General features: G+C 32.9%; 1 protein-coding gene and 1 non-coding gene across 4 annotated transcripts in view; both read left to right on the top strand.

Moving 5' to 3' along the window:
* The window catches only part of LOC120334552 (CREB-regulated transcription coactivator 1-like), a 33,168-nt gene extending 13,369 nt beyond the window's left edge, over positions 1 to 19,799 (top strand). For 2 of the 3 annotated variants that reach the window (XM_039402058.2, XM_039402057.2), the window contains exons 8-16: positions 808 to 916; positions 5,630 to 5,728; positions 7,710 to 7,813; positions 8,349 to 8,388; positions 9,844 to 10,037; positions 13,849 to 13,941; positions 14,572 to 14,710; positions 15,624 to 15,725; positions 16,442 to 19,799. In XM_039402058.2, coding sequence (XP_039257992.2) covers positions 808 to 916; positions 5,630 to 5,728; positions 7,710 to 7,813; positions 8,349 to 8,388; positions 9,844 to 10,037; positions 13,849 to 13,941; positions 14,572 to 14,710; positions 15,624 to 15,725; positions 16,442 to 16,659 — 1,098 coding nt within the window. In that variant the 3' untranslated portion in view covers positions 16,660 to 19,799. The remainder of the gene's footprint in view (positions 1 to 807; positions 917 to 5,629; positions 5,729 to 7,709; positions 7,814 to 8,348; positions 8,389 to 9,843; positions 10,038 to 13,848; positions 13,942 to 14,571; positions 14,711 to 15,623; positions 15,726 to 16,441) is intronic. The other variant, XM_039402059.2, reaches the window with a different exon arrangement.
* LOC120334717 (small nucleolar RNA SNORD18) lies at positions 338 to 410 on the top strand. Its single transcript, XR_005568552.2, has one exon. It is a non-coding gene; the product is annotated as a small nucleolar RNA SNORD18 (small nucleolar RNA).
* Positions 19,800 to 22,187: the final 2,388 nt, after the last annotated feature.

Raw genomic sequence — 22,187 nt, 5'->3', positions numbered from 1 at the left:
TGTTATAAAGGTTTAGAAAAAAATGTCTCTTTATAGTATTGTGTAATTTGGCTGTTCCATTTCGATCTGTCCCAGAATGTTGCTATTTGTGCTGCTAAGTTGACCATTTAAAAAGTATAAATATCAGATACAATTGATTAGATTTAATTTCTTTATTCTGGACTTCTCCATCATAATACTTTTTTACTAAAGAATGATTTGAAGAGGCCTGACATAATATATTTCTTTTTTGCTTTTAATTGTTGTATCATGTTCTATTTTGACTATTTGGCCACTGCACTGCATCTTGTTTTCCCAATTGCGTATTTATTTATCGGACAGATATTTATATTTGCTGCTCAAATGATGATTCACATTCTTCATGGTCCGTGTTTTTGAAATTATTTTGATAACAATGAAGATCTGATGAGCTAGATATCTCGAAAAAAGTCGAAATAGCATTACATTACTCAGTCCATCTTTCTATAAAAACTCATAGCAAAGCATGGGCCAAGCTGAAAGGAGTTGTCTAATATGAATCTAATATTCAAATACATTCCAAATTATTTGTTGACCATATTCTAATATACAATATATTTTGCATTACATGTATAATAATATTATTTAGTATGCATTTGGATTAGTTAATTTGGCTTTAGTAGTCTTGAAATGCGAAATTTTTTATGAATTTTCAGTTTCATTTGCCAACCTATTGAGGGGGCAAACTACCCTGGCACAATCTTAGAAACCTTGTTTCTAGTCTCCTTGATTAATTGAAAAAATCGTAATATTATTGTCACTTCATCGTTGTTTTCTCTATTTGTTCAGAATCAGCAAGGAGGTTCATTACAAACACCTGCCTCTATGCTTTATAACCAAGCAAGAAGTACAGGGAATATCAATTCTGCATCAAACATGAATCCACACATAGGAGGAGGTGAGACATTGTTTTATTCTTATCAGTTAGTATGATTCTTTGTCACAGTGAATTGCATTTGACACTGAGGGAATTTTTGGTGTAAATACTATTTCTTACACTTCATATCGTAATATAGGATGTCTATAAAGTCTTTAAAAAATTTCAAAATTGCAAAGGGAATTTATCAATACCATATTTTGTTTTGGTTCTCCTAAATGAAGAAAAAATACTTATTAAACAATTACTGATTAAAAAATAACAAACCTGGTTAATATGTATTGAGAACTGACTTCATAACAAAATTGAAATTGTAAAGGGACTTTATGGACACCCTGTATATTGCATATTATACTTGTGGTAAAAATCAAGATTGAAAAAAAGCACATGGCGGAAAAACAGTTCAGAAACTAATATTAGTCCTGAAGATCTTTAAATTGCCGTATATAGGCATCCTTACTCATGCACATGAGCGCTTATGGAGTTCCATAATACCATTTCAATGACAATGCATTCATATACTGAAAATATTTATGAATAGATTCAAAAAAAATTGTTTTTTTCTTCTGGTGATGAATCATTCGCGCATTCTAATGCAAGCTATACCTGAATGCTGTTATTTCTACTGGTAGTTCGATATAGCCTATTTTGAATTGATAAAAATTATCTCTAGGGTAGGCAAAATTTGTTGATGTTTCTGAATTATTCTCAAAACTGATCGCAAACTTTTGTTTTTAAATTTGCTTGCTATTTCTTTTTAACAAATTTAAACGATATCAAATTGACAATGAAATTAGACAAGGACACACCATATCATAAAGATGACGACTACCATATTAGATTTTTCACTTTCGGTCTGCTTGCGAGAGTCTTGCGAAAATTCTTGCGCTTTCGCTCATGTTAGCTCCAGTGCCATGTCAAAGTAAATTGACTTGTTATCAGATATTTGAATAGTTGAAACTGAAAGCCATTACAATATTCCATTTGATATTCGAATATTTTGCCTTATCGTGGGGTGGCTCTTTTTAAGTTCATTATAACGTAGCAACTTAGAAACTTTCTTATAACGTAGTGGGTTGTTTTGTAATGCACTTGTCGCATGTGTGCATGGTGTAGTGAATCTTTAGCAATGCCTAGAAGGCTTGTCCACTGCATGGGAATGTATTGGCTATATTGTGTATTGTATGTAGAAAAGTCCACAACAATTTTTTGAGAATTTGATTTTAAATTTTTCAGATTTTATCGATTGATTTTGTGATACAATAAATCATTATATTATTTATATTGTGATTTTTTCTTGATTACTGAAGTTGGTTCATTCATAAATACATAGTTTTATTGTCTTAATTTTTTAATTTTTTAGTCCTTATATTATATTAGAATTCATATTACCTAAGATTTTGGTACCTGTAATATTAAACTAAGGGGAGGATGCTATAGCGTTACTACAACTACCATATATTGGCTATCCAAATGCAGTAGGCTATGAGGTATACCGTTATAATAGTTAAAATTACCAAGTTATTTCAAAAATATGTACAAATTAAGTGTTTATTGCTAAATTAAATGCATAGAAGCAAAGGGTTTTATTAGGGAAGTAAATCCCACGCTAAAGTGCTATCTTGAGTTACATCTCGCTCTATGCGGTGGTAGACCTAGACTCGCTACAGTAGCACCAAATAATGTCAAAAGTTATTCGATTAGGTCCATTTTCATCTACCGGTATATATGTGATTTGTTTGATTTTATCTCTGCCTTTACTATTATTTGATTGGGTGCTGTTAAGTTTTCGAAATCACTCATCCAAACTGACTCACTGAAATCAGCTCTCTTAAATCGTATTGGTGTCAGAGTTACTTTACTCTTATTGGTGATAATGTGCCATTTGTCCTAATATTTACCAACCAAAGTGGCTTTTGTGTGTGGTTTTTTATTACTATTATGTACACTCATTATGGTAATATTGTGCAATAGGTAAAGTTGGATTCAAAACAATCTGTATGTATACGGTGTTCAAATTTAATTTAGGAATTGAATTAACTTTTTCTAATACAGTGATTTGCTTTTTAAGTAAAGGGGGTCGATCTTACATTGAGCAAATTTCTTTGAAATATATTTATCTATCATTGGGAAAGTTTTTTTTCTAAATTTCAAATAGAAAGATAATCTGAGGTTGTATAGTTGACTCAATATTTTTTAGCAGACAACACGATGGAGAAAGATACCAGTTGTAGTATTTCAGTCAGAATTCGTAGAATTTTGAAAGAACTAGACTCTATATTAGAAGAGGAGAACAGTTATACAAGGAAAAAAATTGAGAGAACTAAATTACGTAGTGCAGTTCTAAATTGTGCTAATGGAATAGAGAGACTCTCAGAAGGAAGTCATGAAGAAAATGTTGATGATTGTCACAAAGAACCAGTTGATATTAGTAGCTGTTCCTGCCAGAGAAATAGTTGTAAGAAAGGAAAACAGAAAGTATTTTCCGATCAGGATGTTCCAAGAAAAGAGACGAGACGAAGCTTAAGAAATAAGGTTAAAGGTTAGTATTTTTTAGCATTTACTAGACATCCAAATCCTTTGAAATGAGTAGCTATTTGCATTTGCATATTTAATAATGTTTTGATACGCAAAGTGGAAGAAATTCCAGATATACACATGGGCTAAATATTTTAAAAATTCCAAGAAAATTTTTACATTTTATAAATAGTTAAACAAGATGCTATAGTCATAAAAGACATTATTTAGCCCTCAGAGTTTGAGTTCTTAGTGGTAGTGCTTTTGGTCAGAATAAAAAAAATAATAATTTTATAATTGAGAAGAGAAAATTTTTTTTTTAATCTGCTCCAAAATAGTCATAATAATAACTATAATTATTTATTAATGACTATGAAAAAAGAAATTCATGATTATGATGCTTCTTCAAGTGTCCAAAAGAGAAATTTTTTATTTAACTCGCTCACTCCGAGAGAAGTCGTACCATGTCTGAGCAAGAAGAAAATCCTGTAAGCACTGTTTTATTATGACTTTGAATAGCGTAGTTTCACTTTCGTTTCAGTCGTCTAGGATGAAATTCTTACAGAGTTCATATGAAACGAAAAATCATGTCATCTTGCAGGTTCATGAAATGTTTCGATTACTATAACCATGTCTATTTATATTGTTCCAAGCTTGATAGGAGTTAAACTTATTTTTTGCCTTTGTTCGATCTATCTTTTTGTCTGATTGGTGGTATGATTGTAATCAATTTTTTGTCAGACTCTTCTTGACAGAAGTCCTTTTCTCAATACTCTTTGATAGAATATCTGCTGCCTAAATTGATTGATTAGTTTTTTGAACTGACTTCAATTAATATTGTTTGTCTAGTTCAAAATTCTCAATTATTTTTGCCCAATTTTTTGTATACCTTTTTTGTTATTATAATTATGTAACATGGCATAGGAATTACTGAGCCCAAGAAATCGTGAATTTCCTAATAAAAGTTTTTTTGTTTGTATATGGCACTATTGTTTGTGCACCATTAAATCAGGCTTTCCTTGCAACAATTCGTGCGTTTTTTACTTTCCATAATCACATTTCTCCCAATAATTTAGTCATGCATACTCTCGTTTGCGTTAAGGCTTTATAAACAATACGTGACTGAAATTGTTTTGGGTCTGCCTCGCAAGTTATTTACCAATCAAGTATGGAAGATAGATGTCATATTTGTTCAATGTCTGGCCAATGTACGAAGATGCTCAAGAATTTGTGACCTTGGATGAACTCTGACTTCGAAAAATTGTTTTATCTGTTTAAATGAAAAATCTAAAATAATTTGCCGTTTTTATTCCAAAAAATTTTCAATGTCACTTATTTAGGTTTTCCATTCATATTTCATTGAATAAAAACTCCTATCTGAACAGATCCTGTGAATAAATTTGTTATCCATAATTCTCAAAATATACAAATTGTCCCATTTGTTAAGTTTTCTTTGGTATAAAAGCATACTATTACATCGCTATAAATTAGGACAACTGTGGTGCAGTGTTATGTCCATATTCCATAGTGATAATCATAAATAAGTCCAGCAATACGGAGATCCATATTATATCGTATTCCGTCTGTGAACTAACTATTATCATAAAAATAATGCAATGACATCGCTATGCTAAACGCAATCACGGATATGGTTGTAAAAAAAATTAATATTGGAATTCACCCAATTGTTTGTATTGTGAAGAAAAAGTAATGCAGTGTTAGTTTATAATGACTTTTATAAGATTTTTTAGTGTTTTTTTTTTATTGCAAACTGGTGTTAAACTCAATAAGAAGCGGACGGTATTGGGTTTTTTCTGTTCCTAATATATAACTAGATTTGTCTCACTAACGTGCAAATCCATTCTAAAATATCCCAAGATATTGCTATTTGATTAATTTTCTTTGTTCCTTCTTATATCTTGATTAAAAATTCTCAAAATTCCATGTTATAATTGAAGGCAATTTTATTTTTTGAGGTGCACATAAAGTATAATAGTGATTTCTTTTTGGCAAGTTATTTAAAATATATTATTATAAATTTGTAGCTTACTTATCTGTTTGTTAGAATTGGGTTTTGCTATTCATGATTCTTATTTTTTTATTTTGATCGGCCTCCCCAATAATGTATTTTTGTGATTTCCTGGTGGTTAATGTGGTACACTAACCCCGTTTTTTATGTTGGTGAATTGTACTAATTTTTGCTTTGCGGGCACACAGGGTTACCGAGCCCCAACCGTTCACGTAGACATACGCACAATGGACCCAGCCCTCTCAGTTTGAGCTCACAAGAACAGAACAGAAGAGTAAAATTTCATGGTAAGTTTTACTTGTAAATTCAAATTTTTTTAGGCGATATTATTTTTAACAATTTTTGGCTTTATTAATATTCTGGATAGTTTTTATAGTATAACAGGATATTGTGAAAAAAATTTGTTTGTTTTTTGAGAAAGCAAATACTAAAATAAAATTAACGAATTAAGTTTGGAAAGACTTCAAATCACTGCTATTCAATCAACAACAAACGATTACCGGTACTTTATTTTCAAGATATTTTTATCGAACGTTTCATTCAATTCTGAATTTTTTTTTCTGATATTTTCTTATGCTTAGTTTTATTAATCAGCCCCAAGAAAAATATTCTTATTGTTATAAAAAATAATGGTCTAAGAGCGCTGAAAATGTAACATAACGTTACTCAACAAATTTTGTGTAATGAAGAATGAGTAATACTTCGTCCATAATAATAGAGATAATGTAGGGTAACCTAATAGCGCTTTTTTAATATAATTAACATTAATATTCTGTAAGCTAAGCAGTGTTCCTGATTATGATTTTTTGATGCTATGTATTTGGGACCACTGAATTTTTCTAGATAGTATCAGAAGTATATAACGTAGATCAGGGTTTCCCAAACTGGGGCCCACAGACCTCTGGGGGTCAATGATGACTGCACAGGGGGTCCGCAACGATATGAAAAGGGTCTGAAACGTATATAAATAGTTCATAATCTTATCGAATTGTCGTTAGCCTGCCAGTATTCAACGATAGCATGTGTTGATTTAGACTTTCAGGTTAGGCACATAAATTGATACTGATAGCGGCCCGTCATAAATAAGATTCATAAACAGTGGTCTGCGCCCCAAAAAGTTTGGGAAACCGTGACTTGGATAGTCTACAATTAACAATAGTTTTATTTATAATGCTAATGCTTTTCAGGTTGATTTACTTTTTTTCTTAATAGCATGCTTGTGTCCAGCAAATGTTTTACCAATTACATGCATGGCTAATTGCATTGCGTTAATTGATTGCATAATTCCATTTGTGATTTATTTGTGCTCGCAAACATAGCATGGTACGATTATTTTAAGATCATTGGTATGTTTTATTGCCATACTTACTAGTAGATACTATAAATAACAATATGGGGGATGTCTTTCCTAAAATTAACAATATAATTCTGATATTCGAAATGGAGATATGGCTAATTTTTTCATTCTAATGCTGTTAAATTCAAGCCAAAATGGATGATATTTTTCAAAGTTTTTTTTTAACCCTCTTTCCATGTTTATAAAGTAAAATTGAAATCTTAATTATTATATTCTGAGATGATTAAATTTGTTTTGCTAGAAAAAGCCTATAAAACACATAACGAAATAATAATGTTTCTTGGTAAAAATATATTACTTTATGTTTATTATCATTTTAAATTGATTTACAACCCAAAGCATTATCTCAGATTAATAATTACCTTCTATGGAAAAGATTACGGTGGCAAAAAATTGATGTACGATCTGCTAAGCTTGTATGGTGACAAAGCTGGTATTTTGAGCCTGTTTTATCCCTGGTACATATTTGGTATAGATAGAAAAAAAATTCTCTGATTTGGAAAACGGCATCTGTTTTTCGGCGCTGCTCTAAAACTGATAATTTTTCCTGTTTTGTCATAAATCATACAGAAAGAACATTTTATTAGTCAACAAATCGTTTGTTTTTGACTTTTGCCAAATTTGATGTCCAAATATCGATAATCTGGGGTTTTTTACCGAAATTTATTGCCCCAAACTGTGTGTTTAACAATGAAAATTATGGTTTATGAAGGTTATACTAACAATACCGTTGTTATACTGTTATATCGTCATAATCACTGATCCAATACAAAGATGTTTTTATAGACAACAGACAGTTATTACAAATAGAAACAAGTTTATATTACTTAAAAAATTGAAAGATTTTATTTACATTGAGCTTTTGTGATATTTTCTTTAATCTTTCTCTTATATCTTCATTCTTTTCACAGGTATTCCATCACCAAAAATTGTTGGGATTAAGCCAGACTTGAAAAGTCCCCCAATCGGGAGTCCATATTCATATGCGTACCCTCTTACTGGACCTGGTGGACCGGTAAGTTATAAAGTCATTATCATTTTGTAGTCAGATTGTTGTTGGGAAAAAAATAATGAGCTAATTAATTTCGCCAGAAGGCTGTCGATTTTTTGGTATTACATTCCGTATTTTATGCCAAACTTCACTTTTTCTGAGTATAGCTTGCGATCTTGTGGCATTCCGCCAGGCTAAAGTGCCATTTTTTCAACAAACCTGAAGCACAGCATTGACATTGTTTGCTACAGTGATAGGACTTGATTTGCAATGTGGTTATCTCTGACAGAGATGGTTAATTGTACAAAAAGGGTTGCCTTAAAAAATTGATACATTTGGAATAATATCAAAAGTTATTGGAATGAATTTTGAGAAGAATTTTTTAAAATTCTCAAACAATTTGAACATACTATTTCTAGCACTAGTTATTTGAATATTTTTATCTGTTTAGGAGGGAAATGTTTTTCAGTAAGTTTTAACATAGTCTTAGCACTGTTTATTTGAATATTTTGTTCTTATTAGAAAGGAAATGTGTTAGTAACAATTTTTGTTATTTTAGGGTCCACTGCATCGTCAAATGCAGCAACATCTACATCAAGGTTTGTATTTCTTTTATTAAATCCAAGTGTCTTTATTTATGATTTTTCTTTTCAATTTAGCAGAAATATTGGGAAAGTTGTTTATTACTTGGCATTTTCAATCTAAATATTGGATTGAAATGCTTGTTCGTTATGAGGCGTGGGTCCAAGAAAATGAATTTGATTACAATTTCAAGTCTAAAAAGTTGTGCATTCAAATGCATTCAATTTTAATCCGTAATTACGTTCTTGATTTTCATAATATAAAAATATATACTGTTTGTATTTTAAATTGTTATTTTGTTCAAGTTAATAGCAAAGCATTTAATTTCAAATCGTATAAATATATAATAATAGAATATGATTGGGAAAGCCTAAATTCAAAACATATTTGAGATTCCTTGTTTAAAATTTTTTTTATAATATATATTATGGAATAGTATATGCAAATGATTGTCGGTACACATATTGTTTAACTGCCCTAAAAATAAAACCGCTTTCTATAGAGCAATTCTAATTCGAGAGACGATAGAGACCATTTATCGATGCCTATTTTTATTAACGGTTTCATTTCTGCCAACCCTGTTAACAGCCCGTGTAGATTGGATTACTATCTTCATAAATTTTATGGCCTGTCGCTCAGTTATACTATTGTTGATTCTGTTTTGAACAATTTTTCCTCAAATATACGCACTTGTAAAGTTCTATTTTTACATCACAATTTGGTTGGGATTGGTCAATAGATTACTTTTATATCCTAGTTCTAAGTTGGTATAAAGAAGAGCTTAATAGTGTTTGTTTAATTTGGTGTTTACTGTTTATGTAAAACTCCGACTGAAACGAAGTTTGAATTTTCACTGTTAAAGGACTATAAATAGGTGGAAATTTACTTGATTTAATATTGTAAATAAAGTTAATATTTTATTGCAATCAGGGCTGTGAATAATATGGAATTTCCCTATGTCCAGACATGAACAGGATTTTAATACATTTGGTGCTGTGAAATAAGTTAGGTCTCACTACAGTTAAACTGTAAATTAAGTCAAAACTTACTGCATTTAAAACTGTAGAGACAATAAAATATATAATTTCACTTTGTTTAGTCCTGTGAAATAAATGGAATTTTACAGTATTTAGAACCGTAAAGACTACAATAAAGATGTAGATCTTTCACAATATTCAGGCCTGAGAAAATAACAGGAATTGTGAAATAGGAGACACTCCATCATATTTTGGGGGTAAAATTCACTACAAAAGCCGTAGTATAGCAGATTACACCAACCCCCATTTAGGCCTTGCTTTGGGAATTGGGACTTGAACATTTATTACTCTTTTTGAAATATTATGGCAGCAGATGAAAGTCATAGACATGAAACACCAATGACTAGCCTACCAGTAATTACCATTAAACCTAGGAATTATGAATCGATTCGGAGGTGTTCCTATTCGTTTTCATGTTTATCTTTTTTTATTCAGCTGTCAATAGTGCTCATCCTGTACTCCGTGTCGATGTAAATGCAGCTTCGAAAGTTGGACAATATCCAAATCCACCACATCCGCAGCAAATCGGGGGCCACAGGCATTCTTCCGGGCCAAATATGACGAGCCCCATCACATCTCCCACTTCACCAACTTCCCACGGGAGCTTATCGCCCAGTGCATCACCCCAGGTAAAAAAATATATAATTATCATTTATATTTTCACTTCTACAAATACCTTTAATAATGACTTTACGAAGGGGTGTGCAACCTTTAATACAAGAGGGCCAGATACAAATAACTGGGTGAAACCGCTGGCCACACCTTAATTTAACCTAGGCTTTTTAGTAGTTGTAGGCCCTTTTTGTTAAATGGAGACTCGCATCATTGTTTTGAGCATGGTAGCACAAAAATTACATTTTGAAATTGAATACCGTGATACTGAGAAAAGCTTTGTTTTGATCAGCTGTTTTGTAGTGCATTCATAACAGGTTCTGGTTTTCGTATTGCCCCACCATTGTTTTATGAAACTCTGTGGTCTTGTAATGAACATTCCGTATAATAAATGAATCTTCAAGAGGCGACCAACGATACTGAAAATTTTATTCAGTTTCTGAAATCATGAGCCGTTTGAAATATAGGGTTTTCATAAAGTTTTAAAAATTTTTAAAATTGCAAAGGGAATTTATCGTAATCTGAACATTCGTGCATCCTATTTCAGGAAGTTACTTTATTAATCAACCTAATTATCCTATTGTTTCTTCCACTGAACTGGTGGTCAAGCTTCCTTTTATTGTCAAAGTTTTTTTCGTTAAAATTGTACTTTATCGACCGCATACCTCCATATGGTTTTGAATTATTCTTTACTGAAGTTTGAATACAGAATCCCTATAATTCATATTCTTTGGTCACTCTTGTTGTTTACTCATGAAATGAAACTTTGATATCTTGGCCTTCCAGTTACTAAAATTTGTAAGTTTGTTGAAATTAATAAAATTGCCTATAGGTTAGGCATAGGAATATGTGGCTTTAGACCAGGGGTCGACAACCTACGACCCGCGGGACGGATCCGGCCCGCGGAGCACTATAATCCGGCCCGCGACGCTCCACTAAATTATAGTAACAAAACATCCGTTTTGACGAATATATTCTTTAGACTAAATTATATTATAACCTAACAAGTATATAATGCACAATTACTCGTTGGATGAGCATATAATTTAATTATAATAAAGCAAATGGCGACAAAACGCAGAAAAGTTGATGCTAAGTGCAAAGGGTTCAATGGCGCTGAAAATATTCAAATGGAATTTTATGAGATGCAATGAGGAAATAAATCTATATTCCATTCGAGGGATGTATCACTGCTTGATTTTTATTAAAAAAAGTACCATTCGTTCAGTTTCTAAAAATATGTGCGGCCCAGCAATGACTTGCAACCTTAATTTTGGCCCGCGAGCGACAAAAGGTTGCCGACCCCTGCTTTAGACTATACTGTTACTATATGGTTCAAACGATTGCAATTTTACATACCAAAAATACAAAACTGTTAATTTTTAAACATATTCAGTAATCATTCACCAACTAGAATGGCTCTGCGATATTACATTTGATCAAATGAAAAGTTATGTTTAACAATGGCTTTCTATTTTTCTGCAGTTTACAAAAACTAAATAAGCCCTTATTGGTCATACTGTGAGAATATAATCACTCCAAACGATAATTTTTTAAATTCCTCATAATTCCGAAATCAAGAATTTGAGTACAGTTTGTCATGGACATCCCTGATTGGATTTATATTTATATCATAATACTGCATTATATACAGTATTTGAATAGGATCACTTATTTTGTTTGTGAGAATAATACTATACTACTAGTCTACTACCATAAATCTCCATTTCTTTTTTACCATTCAACTTCGAGTCACGACATGTTCACAATACTATTGATTACAATCATTGCTCATTGATTCATCTTTATATTGCCTGACTCATTCTGTTCCTAATTCGTTCCATGCATTGACTGCACATAAATGTGATAGTTGTATTTTTTGTAAGATAAATCTATGTGCAATAAAACTTCCTTATACAGGTAAGAAAGTGATTATAAGTCTAATTGGATATTGACCATGTATTTGGGTAATTCAACAGTGATTGTATACTTTGGTTGACACTCTAAATTTTCTGGATTGGTTATTATTATTGGACTCATTTGTCTTTTAGGGAAAAAATTGTCTGGGGCGATGTCAATTTTTATTTCAGAATTAAAAATTAATATAGTGAGAAAATAGAAAATTATAACGGAAACTGTAGTGTAGTTATTATTGTAGAATATTGTTATCCTATCATCGTGGCATAAATTACTGTTTATGTTAACCATTGCATTCCTTTATGTAAGTTTGTAATTGTGTTACCATTATGGGAGAAACTAATTTTGTTCGCCTACTTTACATCAAGTTGTGTAAAGGGACTGAATCCTATAGCGGGTATATTCACTTGGCTAACACAGACAGTCTCGAACTCGTGATAGAACTAAAATAGGGGAAATCTGAATAAAATTCTGGCTTAACCCTAACCTGGTACACACACTACAGGAGTGCACTGTTTTCTGTATCATAATGGCAGTAATGGAATTATATATAACAGGCTATTGACTAACAGTCAACTACCTTGCCAATTAGTAATAAAATTAGATTCATGATTTGAATGTTCTATTACTTTATGCAACATCCATCTTGCTTTAACTTATCCATATTCTTCTGACAATTTAATTTGGGATTCTGTCATTGCTCTAACATTGGTAGAAAGGTTTCTTTGTGCATTTCGAAAACTTTATTTTGAATAAACAATGTGATCATTGTATGCAAGTGTGTCATATTTGAAAGGGAAATTTTATTTAAAACAGCTTTAATTTCAACCATATAAACATATGTGTGATCCAGTTTAACTAATTGGCAGAACTTATTGAAAAATGCTCGGTTTGTTGTAGACCTTTCTATGACCTGTTATGACATCACAATTTCTCAAATCCTTTTTATTCTAAACTTTACAGCAAATCATCTATGATGAAATCATAGTCACACATACCTGTGCAGTATAAGACATAAAAACATGACTATATTACGAACTAACTTTCTCATATTCACGTACTTATAACCTTCTAAACTTTTCTGTTTGGCTTGGTAATTGATTTAATGTCTGCTGATATTCCATACATGTGTATTAATTTTATTGATCTGTAATAACCATAACCATGATCCATTGTGTGTCACAATTATGATTTACGGCGAATTTATGTAAAATCGCAGCGAGACTTATTCAATGTTTCTTATAGCTATATTGTACATTATATGACAATTTACACTTTGATTTACTGAATGACAGATGATGGACTAGTCAATGTATCCATAATTTGACAAGTGATTCAATGAATTGAGCTCTGCTTGTGATTCTGGGTGTATGTCTTGACCAGTCAATTCACCTTGTTTTGATAATTGGGAAAATGTATTTACTACGTTCCAAAGTTGTTTAGAATCTTTATGAATCTTTTTCAAGTTATTCTCTTAGTGGATATCAAGGATATAAAATTCAAATATCAATGAGAATCAGGGGTGCTGCCAAGATTTTTTTGTATTAAGAGGGTTAGGTGAAATTAAAAAAGCTCAATTCACAATTTTGTAAGGAGTTCAGAGAACCTAACGCCTCCCTCTGCCAAACGTCATTTGGTGAATATTTACTTGTCCTACTTCAAATATCTTCTAACCTCCCCACTGGCTGCACTCCTGATGAGAATGTCGTGACATTGTCACAGTCTGTCGATATTTCACCCTATATTTTGCTTGTTTCCATAATTTGTGGGTACATCATCATATGGTATTCAGTACAATTCTTTTGACCTTGTGTCCATGTATCCCAGCATCGCGGTGTGTCATTACCTAAATAATGTATCAAGTTTGATTTTTGTCTTATTCTTTTCATGATTTTTATGTTTATTTTTCAGCATTTACCTGAACTAACATCAACTACAAATCCTGCTTTATCAGAAGCTTATTACAGAACAGATCTCACAAGTATGCAGCCATTACAACACCAGGTAACTCATTTTTTTCATTATCAGCATTAGAATTCTTGGCGTTAATATGGAGGTAACTAATTTTGTTCGCCTACTTCACATCAAGTTGCGTAAAAGGGCTGAAACCTATGGGCAGGTGGTATATTTACTTGGCTAACACAGACAGTCCCCTAACTCGTAATAGAACTAAAATAAGGAAAATCGGAATAAAAATATGGTCTAACCCTAAGTTTCTAACCTGATACACACACTACGGGAGTACCTAATTCTCCTCTAACAGAATTCTAGTGGCATTAATTCAAAATGCTGGAGCAGGATAAAGAGCACTGCTTCAAACCAGGGATGTCCAATACAAATTGACCAATCAGATCTGTTGTGCAAATTGCCACCCAGTCGGAACAAAATTGAAAGTTTTTGGCTATTGCAACTTGCAAGTACCGTATTTTCCGGCTAATAAGTTGATTTTCAAGACCTACGTTTTCGACCTAGTTTTTTCAACAAATTATTGTGTGTATATGTTATTGTCATTTCTCAAACAGGGTGAATATTCAACTCGCAATCTTAGTTTAAAAGTTCCTATCAGCTTGCTTCTGCTAACTATACAGAGAAATTCTGTAACCTTTAACCTCTCTCTACTTCCTTCTCTTTCAGTTTGAGCAATTCCATGTAGTTGGAAATGATATTGTGTGTTCGTCTGGTCTACAACACACATCGATGCCTCCTCCTGTCTACAGCTCGAGTTTGCATCTTCTTTCAGGGGATGGTGGTTATGGAGCACCGCAACAAAGAAGTAAGCAGAAAGATCCGTATAGTTTTTTAATTGTTATCAATTATCATTAAGCTTGAATACTCTACTTACCAAATTAATTCTTTTCGTAAGCAGAAAATTCAGTAGCAACTGAAACGGAGAGATACGCATTGTACGTACCTGCGAGAAACAAACAGGCTAATGGCAGAACAGCTCAGGCATGCCACTTTCGAACCGAGCTGTTTGTCTGCTTGAAACGGCCTGCAGCACGTTTTTTTTAAATTTCGGATTTTCAGGCATTAATAACAACATTCGTTAATCGCAATATTTATATAAAAACATGTTTCGAAATTTCGTATTAGGGTCTTCTGTTAGTGGAGGTTTTACTGTACTTGTCTTTAAAATGGGTTTGTGCTAACAGGGAACAAAATCTTTGAGTTCTGGGGGCTGTTCTCAAAATATGTGGAGTCTTGAGTCCTTATAAGAAATTGTTGACTAACCTCAACAGATCTTGAAGAATGCATACGGCAATTCCTTGGGGTGAAAAATTAGGGATCTCAAGTCAAGAGTCAAATTTTCTTCCAGTCTGTTGTTAGTCAAAACTTTTGTCATTTTTAAATAGCTTGAGGCTTGTATTCAGAGTTTGGTCTGGTATATATTTACTCAACTCCACAACCGTCTGAGTATTTGATTAGTTGAATGATAAATTATTCAAATTTGTTAATTGCTTCTTGATATTTTGTTTAGGTTACTCTATCCCGTAAGTCAATATTTTATAAAATTCAAGGTCATTTTCTGTTAGATAGCTTTTACTATTAGTTGTTTTGTTGTGCAGCATTACTATCTTCAACATTTCTGTTGATGTTCTACCAATTCATATTGAACGTATTGTAATTGGTCAAACAACTGATTATTGATATTCATTCTTTCATTTACAATTGAACGTTTTGTTTAGGTTCTGATAGCAGCATCCACACTTACAATAATGGGAGCAATAATTTTTTCCATAAAAACCTCATATCACCAACATCAAAAATACCAGACATCGTATTTACAGGTAATTATACAAATCATGCTAGTTTATTTCTATGAGCAACATAAAAGCAAAACCAATTTAATTATCAGTCTCAGACGACAGGGATTCTCAAACTGGCACCTTGGCTCCTCGTGAGGGCCACAGGGCGAAGTGGTTCTCTGTGGGCCACATGCAAAGGCCTTCACAAAGCCCATTCACTATTAGTTTAAAGTAAGAAATACCTTTGTCCTATAGCTTCTTTCTAGTCATCAGAGTGTTGATTATGATAAGCGGTGCTTGGTTGCTATTTCATTCGCCATTCATACATCTAGATCTGACATGAGCAAACAACGGCCTGTGGGCCAAATTTGGCCCGGTGGGTAATTTAATCTGGCCCGCCTGATGCTGACCAATCAAAATAAACCCAAATTTTCATGTTTCAGCTGAAAATGGGTCAAGTAGTTTGTTGCGATTAAATTTAATTTTGGCACGAGGCTTATTGTTTTCAATTTTTGCTTTTGTAAAACACTGTAAATATTGTTCTTAAAATGTAAATTTTTGCGTAACACTTACATTGCTCACCAGTCCAGATGGGCAAAATTTTTGGCCATTGGTACAAAAACCTCGCTCAGCTCTGATCTATACCATCAGCTTGTTTTGGCTGAAGATGATAATTCCGAGATCTGATTCTATTGGATTTACTTCATAAAAAGACTTTTAGCTTCAAAAAGACAAAAGCTTCGAATTCTATTTTTCAGGTGTTGATGATCCCCAAAAATCTGGCCTGAGTGGGGAGGTCCCGGGATACCCAACTTCCGTTGTTATGTCAGGGTCTGGGATGGCAGATTTCGGCAATGATTACTTCCCCGGAGATGACCTGAAGGTGAATATAGGCTTTGAAGAATTACAAATGCTGGACGCAAAAATGATAGAAGATCCGTTGATGGAAGATGACCTTCGTCTCAATTCATCTTGAAAAAGTTTGTGAAAAACAAAGGTTAAAGGTCAAATATGAACTTGTCCGTGCCGCTGCGATGTCCGGTCTGGTCCAATCCGCAGTTCGACGAAGCGTGGAAGAGACAGAAGGCCTGGCGCAACATTGATGACAATTTTTCTATTTTTTAACTTTTTTTCATGAGTACTCACTCCACTAGTGCCATGATGGTATTCTGGATTGTTCCGGTTATGACCAGCTTTAACCAGTCTAGTACGAAGTGGAATTTTGCCAATATGGAGCCATTTATATGATATTGAGAATTCAGAATGCTGTTGATTTTCTGTTTGCGGACTTTTGTGTAGATGACTTGTGGTCAGAGTTGCTTTATTTTGTACACAAGTAGTAATAATTGATCTACTTTTATTCATTGAAAATGATTTGAGACAGATTTTCTTTATGAGAGTATGAAAGACAATAATTTTGGTACAATCTGGCCATGACCGGTTTAATCCAGTACGATTGGTCAAAACCAGATTTCTCTCATATTTTTAGATTTTATTTTTTCTAATTAATATTCATGTTTCTGTCAGTAGTGTAAAATCATGCTGTACAAGTGGAAAAGCTGTATTAACAAATTTCAACATAGATTTTCTGTATTCCTCCAGTTATGTTCAACTTGTGTGAAGCGTAACAGATACAAATTTATTTTTCAAGTTTTTTTTTTTTATACTACTGAGATCAGGGTTCTCAACCGGGGGTAAATCTACTACTCATGGGTATTTACCACTAGGTGAATTATGCAAACGAGAAAGTATATGGCCAAATGTGAGAGGACGTCTGAGAAAATATCTAGTGGTCCTCTAACTTTTCGAACCCCCTTTTTAGAATTTTCTCACACCTCACCTCAAGAAGAACTAGCTAACAATAAGCTAACAATAACAGATAGTAAGGTGAAAGTATGTTTTATTCAAAAAACACGTTGAAAATTTGTGGAATGGAACGTTAATATCCAAAATAAGGCGGCCAAGATCAAATATTTTTATTTTTAATTAGCCTCACGCCCTCTCAAAAATTGTCTATGCCGCCCCCTTTTTGTGGGACACGCCCTTCCGTATGAGAACCACTGATCTGGCCCCCCGCTAAGATTAAATGATAGACTAATGGTTGAGAACTCCTGGTTTACAAAACATCTTTGGGTCCAGTGAATGGTGATTTTCACAGGCCATATCATGAAGTTTCTTTTTTAAAAAAAAATTATTTTTGAGCTGGTAACCTTGCCGGGTTGTTTCTTGTTCAAAGCAGCTGGACAAACATGACATTAAATTATGTACACAATTTAAAGTTTCAACGTTTGAGGTGTCGCACTTTTGTTTAGTGAGGATGATTTTATAAATAATACTCGTCAAATTTTAGTTTCGACACATTTTTAGCGGACATAAATATGGCTGCTTTTGTTTTTATGTTTTTGTTTTTTATTTTGAAACTGCACTCCTGTTTTTGTGCCTCGTAATTTGAATGGAACAAGATGCAATTTGTTTGGTTCTGTTTTGAATAGTTTAAATTCCAGTATTCCAATGGGGTTGCCAATTGATTGTCTTTTATCGTGTTTCTTGTTCCATTCTCTTTTTGTCACATATATCGTTCTTTTTGCAGTAATAGTTTGTTTTAAGATTTTATCGTTACTGCCTCTAGTGGATTTATTAAATTGGTATTACATTGAAAAATATGGTTTTTGGGACACTTTTATAAAAAAAAATGATAGCATTTTAACGATTTTTTCTGATTTCTGAATTGTTATCACCCAAATGCACTCTTGAATCTTCTTATTCCGCATTTTGTAAGGTTGTATCAGTTTTAAATTCTTTGAGATGTCTTTATTGCCAATATAAAGCATTTATTCTTTTCTAAGCCAGGGCGATTCTATGTCTATAACATAGATAATCATAGTAACACTCTATACTGTTAAAGTATGCTTTACAAAAATATCAAATTTGAATAAAACTTGGAATTGTGACATTCAAAGTTACCATATTGACAAAAAGGGAGCCGGCTTTTAGGTGGTCCACTGGAATTTTGCGCATAAAAGTCACTGCCAAATCCAAATTTCACTGACTGTCTGCTTTCCTCAATCAAAAAAATTGGCTCTATATGAGGACCTGGAAAGCTATAAATAACAGAGGGCCTATTATGGGCCCTTGAAATGTGAATTTCAAAAAAAAATGAAATTTTTACTATAGGAATACTAGAAGAATTGTTCTGGCTTCATCCTACTTTTTAATAAGTTTCATCAGAGTTTTATTTTTTTTAGGAAGTAAAGTATTTTGCTGAGATTAAATATAACATGATTGTATTCGTCATTTTTGTTTATTTTTTACTAAAAAATCTGTAAAAATATTGTTTTGCTCGTTAGTGATGTTTTTGTGTCGCTTTTCATCTATTTCTTTTTGAAAAATAAATGTAATTTTTAAATAGTTTTTATACGAATATATAATGGTTTAATTTTGTTATACCAATAATTTTTTCTGATTTTGCAACATCTGTAATGTTAGTTCTGGGACAGAGTGTAATTCCGGTAGACCTATTTTTTTAACCAAAATAAAGCATTTATTGATAGTTTATATACAGTTTGAAAATACTTCATTCAATCATGAATGTTGGTGGTAACAATCAATTTTACAAGTATTGTTATGGAACTATTATGATTTCTCTACAAATATATTCCGTTTTTTCTGAAAATAAAATGAACGAAGGTTGATTTCCAATGGTTAAATTTCATGGGTTTTCATTTATCCTAAATTATGTTATTGAACAACATTTCGAAGTGAGCTGCTTAAATATGACCAATGTTAGTTGATGGAAATTAAGCAAAGTGTGGAAAAATTTAAAATAATGTATGTTTCGCATGAGTGATTGATTGGACTATGGTTTGCTTTATCATTGCTCAAAATGACAAACCCCATCCATCTACGCTTTGCCCTTTGACCCTGCATGATGTCAGCAAATCAATAATTTTTTTCTCAAAAAATCCTTAATCGAAAAATGTATAATTTTTGTCCGATATTTTGGTGATATTTCTATATGTTCTTGTCTTGAATAAACTTGTAAAATACTTTTCTTACATTTTTCTTTTTCTCCTCATTTTGCCATGTTTACAAAAATAAAAATGTAATGTAAACGAACTTGTATGTATGTGTAAGTCAGAGGTTGGCAACCTTTTGTCGCTCGCGGGTCAAAATTAAGGCTTGTAACTTGCAAGTCTTGGCGGGCCGCACATATTTTTATATATACAAGGTAAAATTGAACGGATGGGCTATAAATCACAGTTTTTTCGTACAGATCAGAAGTTGAAATTTTAGATTTTAAACAGCGCGCGAAGACTGTGACAACACGTGAACTCAACTTAGTCGTCTTACTAAAAGAAAAAAAATTTACGAATGACATTCAATGTGACACTTGTTGTTGCATCACGCTTGCGATCTTTTCGACTTTAGGCGGCACGCTGGATGAAGACAAGATTAGAACATTCTTTAAATTGGTGTCACTAATCCGAGTTCTCAGATTGTTCTTTGTAAAGTTCATTTTCGAAAATAATTGTTCGCACGCATATGTACTTCCGAACATCGATGTGAATGCATGGTTGTCAAATTTGGTTTAGAGTTTTCCTTCAAGAAGATAACTTTTTATAAAAATCAAGTAGTGATGCATCACTCGAATAGAATATAAATTTATTTCCTTATTGCATCTCAAGAAGCTATATTCGACTATTTTCTGCGCCATTGAACCCCCTGCACTCAGCATCAACTTTTCTGCGTGTTGCCATTTTTCTGATTATAATTAAATTGTAGGTTCGTTAAACGAGTAGCTGTTCACTGAATTATTAAGTTATAATATATTTTAATCGACTCTCATGTCTCACAATAATGTCTCACAATAAATTCTGTTACGTGAAGAATATAATCAACTCCTCGAGCGTGGATTATGAAGTTAATCTTCAAAACCGCCGTTTTGTCGCTATAATCCAGTGAAGCTTCGCGTGCCGGACGATATTACTCCGCGGGCCGTAGGTTGCCGACCCCGGGTGTGAGTAGTTACGTATTGTTTATAAGGTCGAAACTTACAATCTTATGCGTCTATATTTATTGAATATAGGTGACTTGTGCGCGGCCTTAATATATATATATACTTTAATTCTTAACGTAAATGAAAATGTATCCGAATATTCAGAAAGTCGCTCATACGCCGGCGCAGATGACTAGTCAAAAATACATAACACATTTTTTATAAGTTTCAAATAGTTTTATCACTAATAAGAAAATATCTACCACCCCCTAAATTTTGAAACACTCAATATTCTTAAAATCGAAATACATTGGTAGATTTTTCTCAATGATATGTTCTTGGATTGGATAGACACATAGCTGATATCGCAAACCAAAACAACACCTTACATTGTTGTTGTTAGTCCTATGTGGTTCGCTGCGATTTGCACTTTATTGTCAAAAGCTGGATTTTTATATTGCTTTTTGTGATATTTGTGTGTGTCCAATGTTCGAGATCTACCTACAAACTCATGGATATACATGCAAAATGTCAGTCGATCACTACCCCACATCTGTGTAATATAAGTTAAGGATAATGGATTTAGTTGAACAGATCACTAACATGTTAATTATGGCAGCTTCAAAGTGAGGTAAGGGAAATGAAATTCTAATCTATAGTGATTTATTTCAGTGTCGAATCGAGCATTCGTGCCTTGCGGCATGCGTACCGTAATCTTGCACAGGTGTTTTCATTTTATTGTTCGATTCGGAAAAACTTGTAATGATACCCACAGCTCAACTATGGCGTATGTACTAAGCCAGTTGATTCCACGTTTTTCTTTCAATTCCTCCTTTCCCCTGTTCTGGAACACTTCTATGCATAAAAACTACTTTGTTTATCCAGTCTTTATTTATTAGATCATTGACTAGAGTTATGCGCAAGTCGCACCTTGCTTTTGTGCCGTTTATAATGTGCACATAAATAGGTGCTCCCGAAGTATGCGAACCAAGATGGCGGACATCGGAACGTAACATTGGCAACAGGTTAGGGTTAGGCGATAATTTTTTTCCAATTTTCCTTATTTCAGTCCTATTATCAGTTCGAAGACTAGCCAAGAGTCTCCCGTAGTATTTATACCTAAAATTATGGCCGAACCCTAATCTAGTACACATATTACATTCCGATGTCCGCCATCTTGGTTCGCATACTTCGGGAGCCCCCATAAATAAGTATTAACAAAAAAAGTAATAATAAAGAACTAAGCCCCATTAATAATAATAATACAGCACATACGAAGCAAAATTCTTCCCCAAGAACGACAAAATTCTCCTTGTAGAAGAATTCCGTCTTGAATGGGAGATGTGGTTATTAGCTAAAGAAATATGCTTGCCATTCGAATCCCGGGAAAGGTAAATATGCGAAAAGATTGCTGGACTCTTCGCCGATGCAGGGTGGCACGTCATCACTGGTCAGTTACTATTTCTCCCACAAACAAAGCACGTGCATATTAACCCTCTTTTTCCGCT

The sequence above is a fragment of the Styela clava genome, chromosome 15 (assembly GCF_964204865.1).
Source record: "Styela clava chromosome 15, kaStyClav1.hap1.2, whole genome shotgun sequence".
Lineage (NCBI taxonomy): Eukaryota > Metazoa > Chordata > Ascidiacea > Stolidobranchia > Styelidae > Styela > Styela clava.
This window is presented reverse-complemented; position numbering and strand designations above follow the sequence as displayed.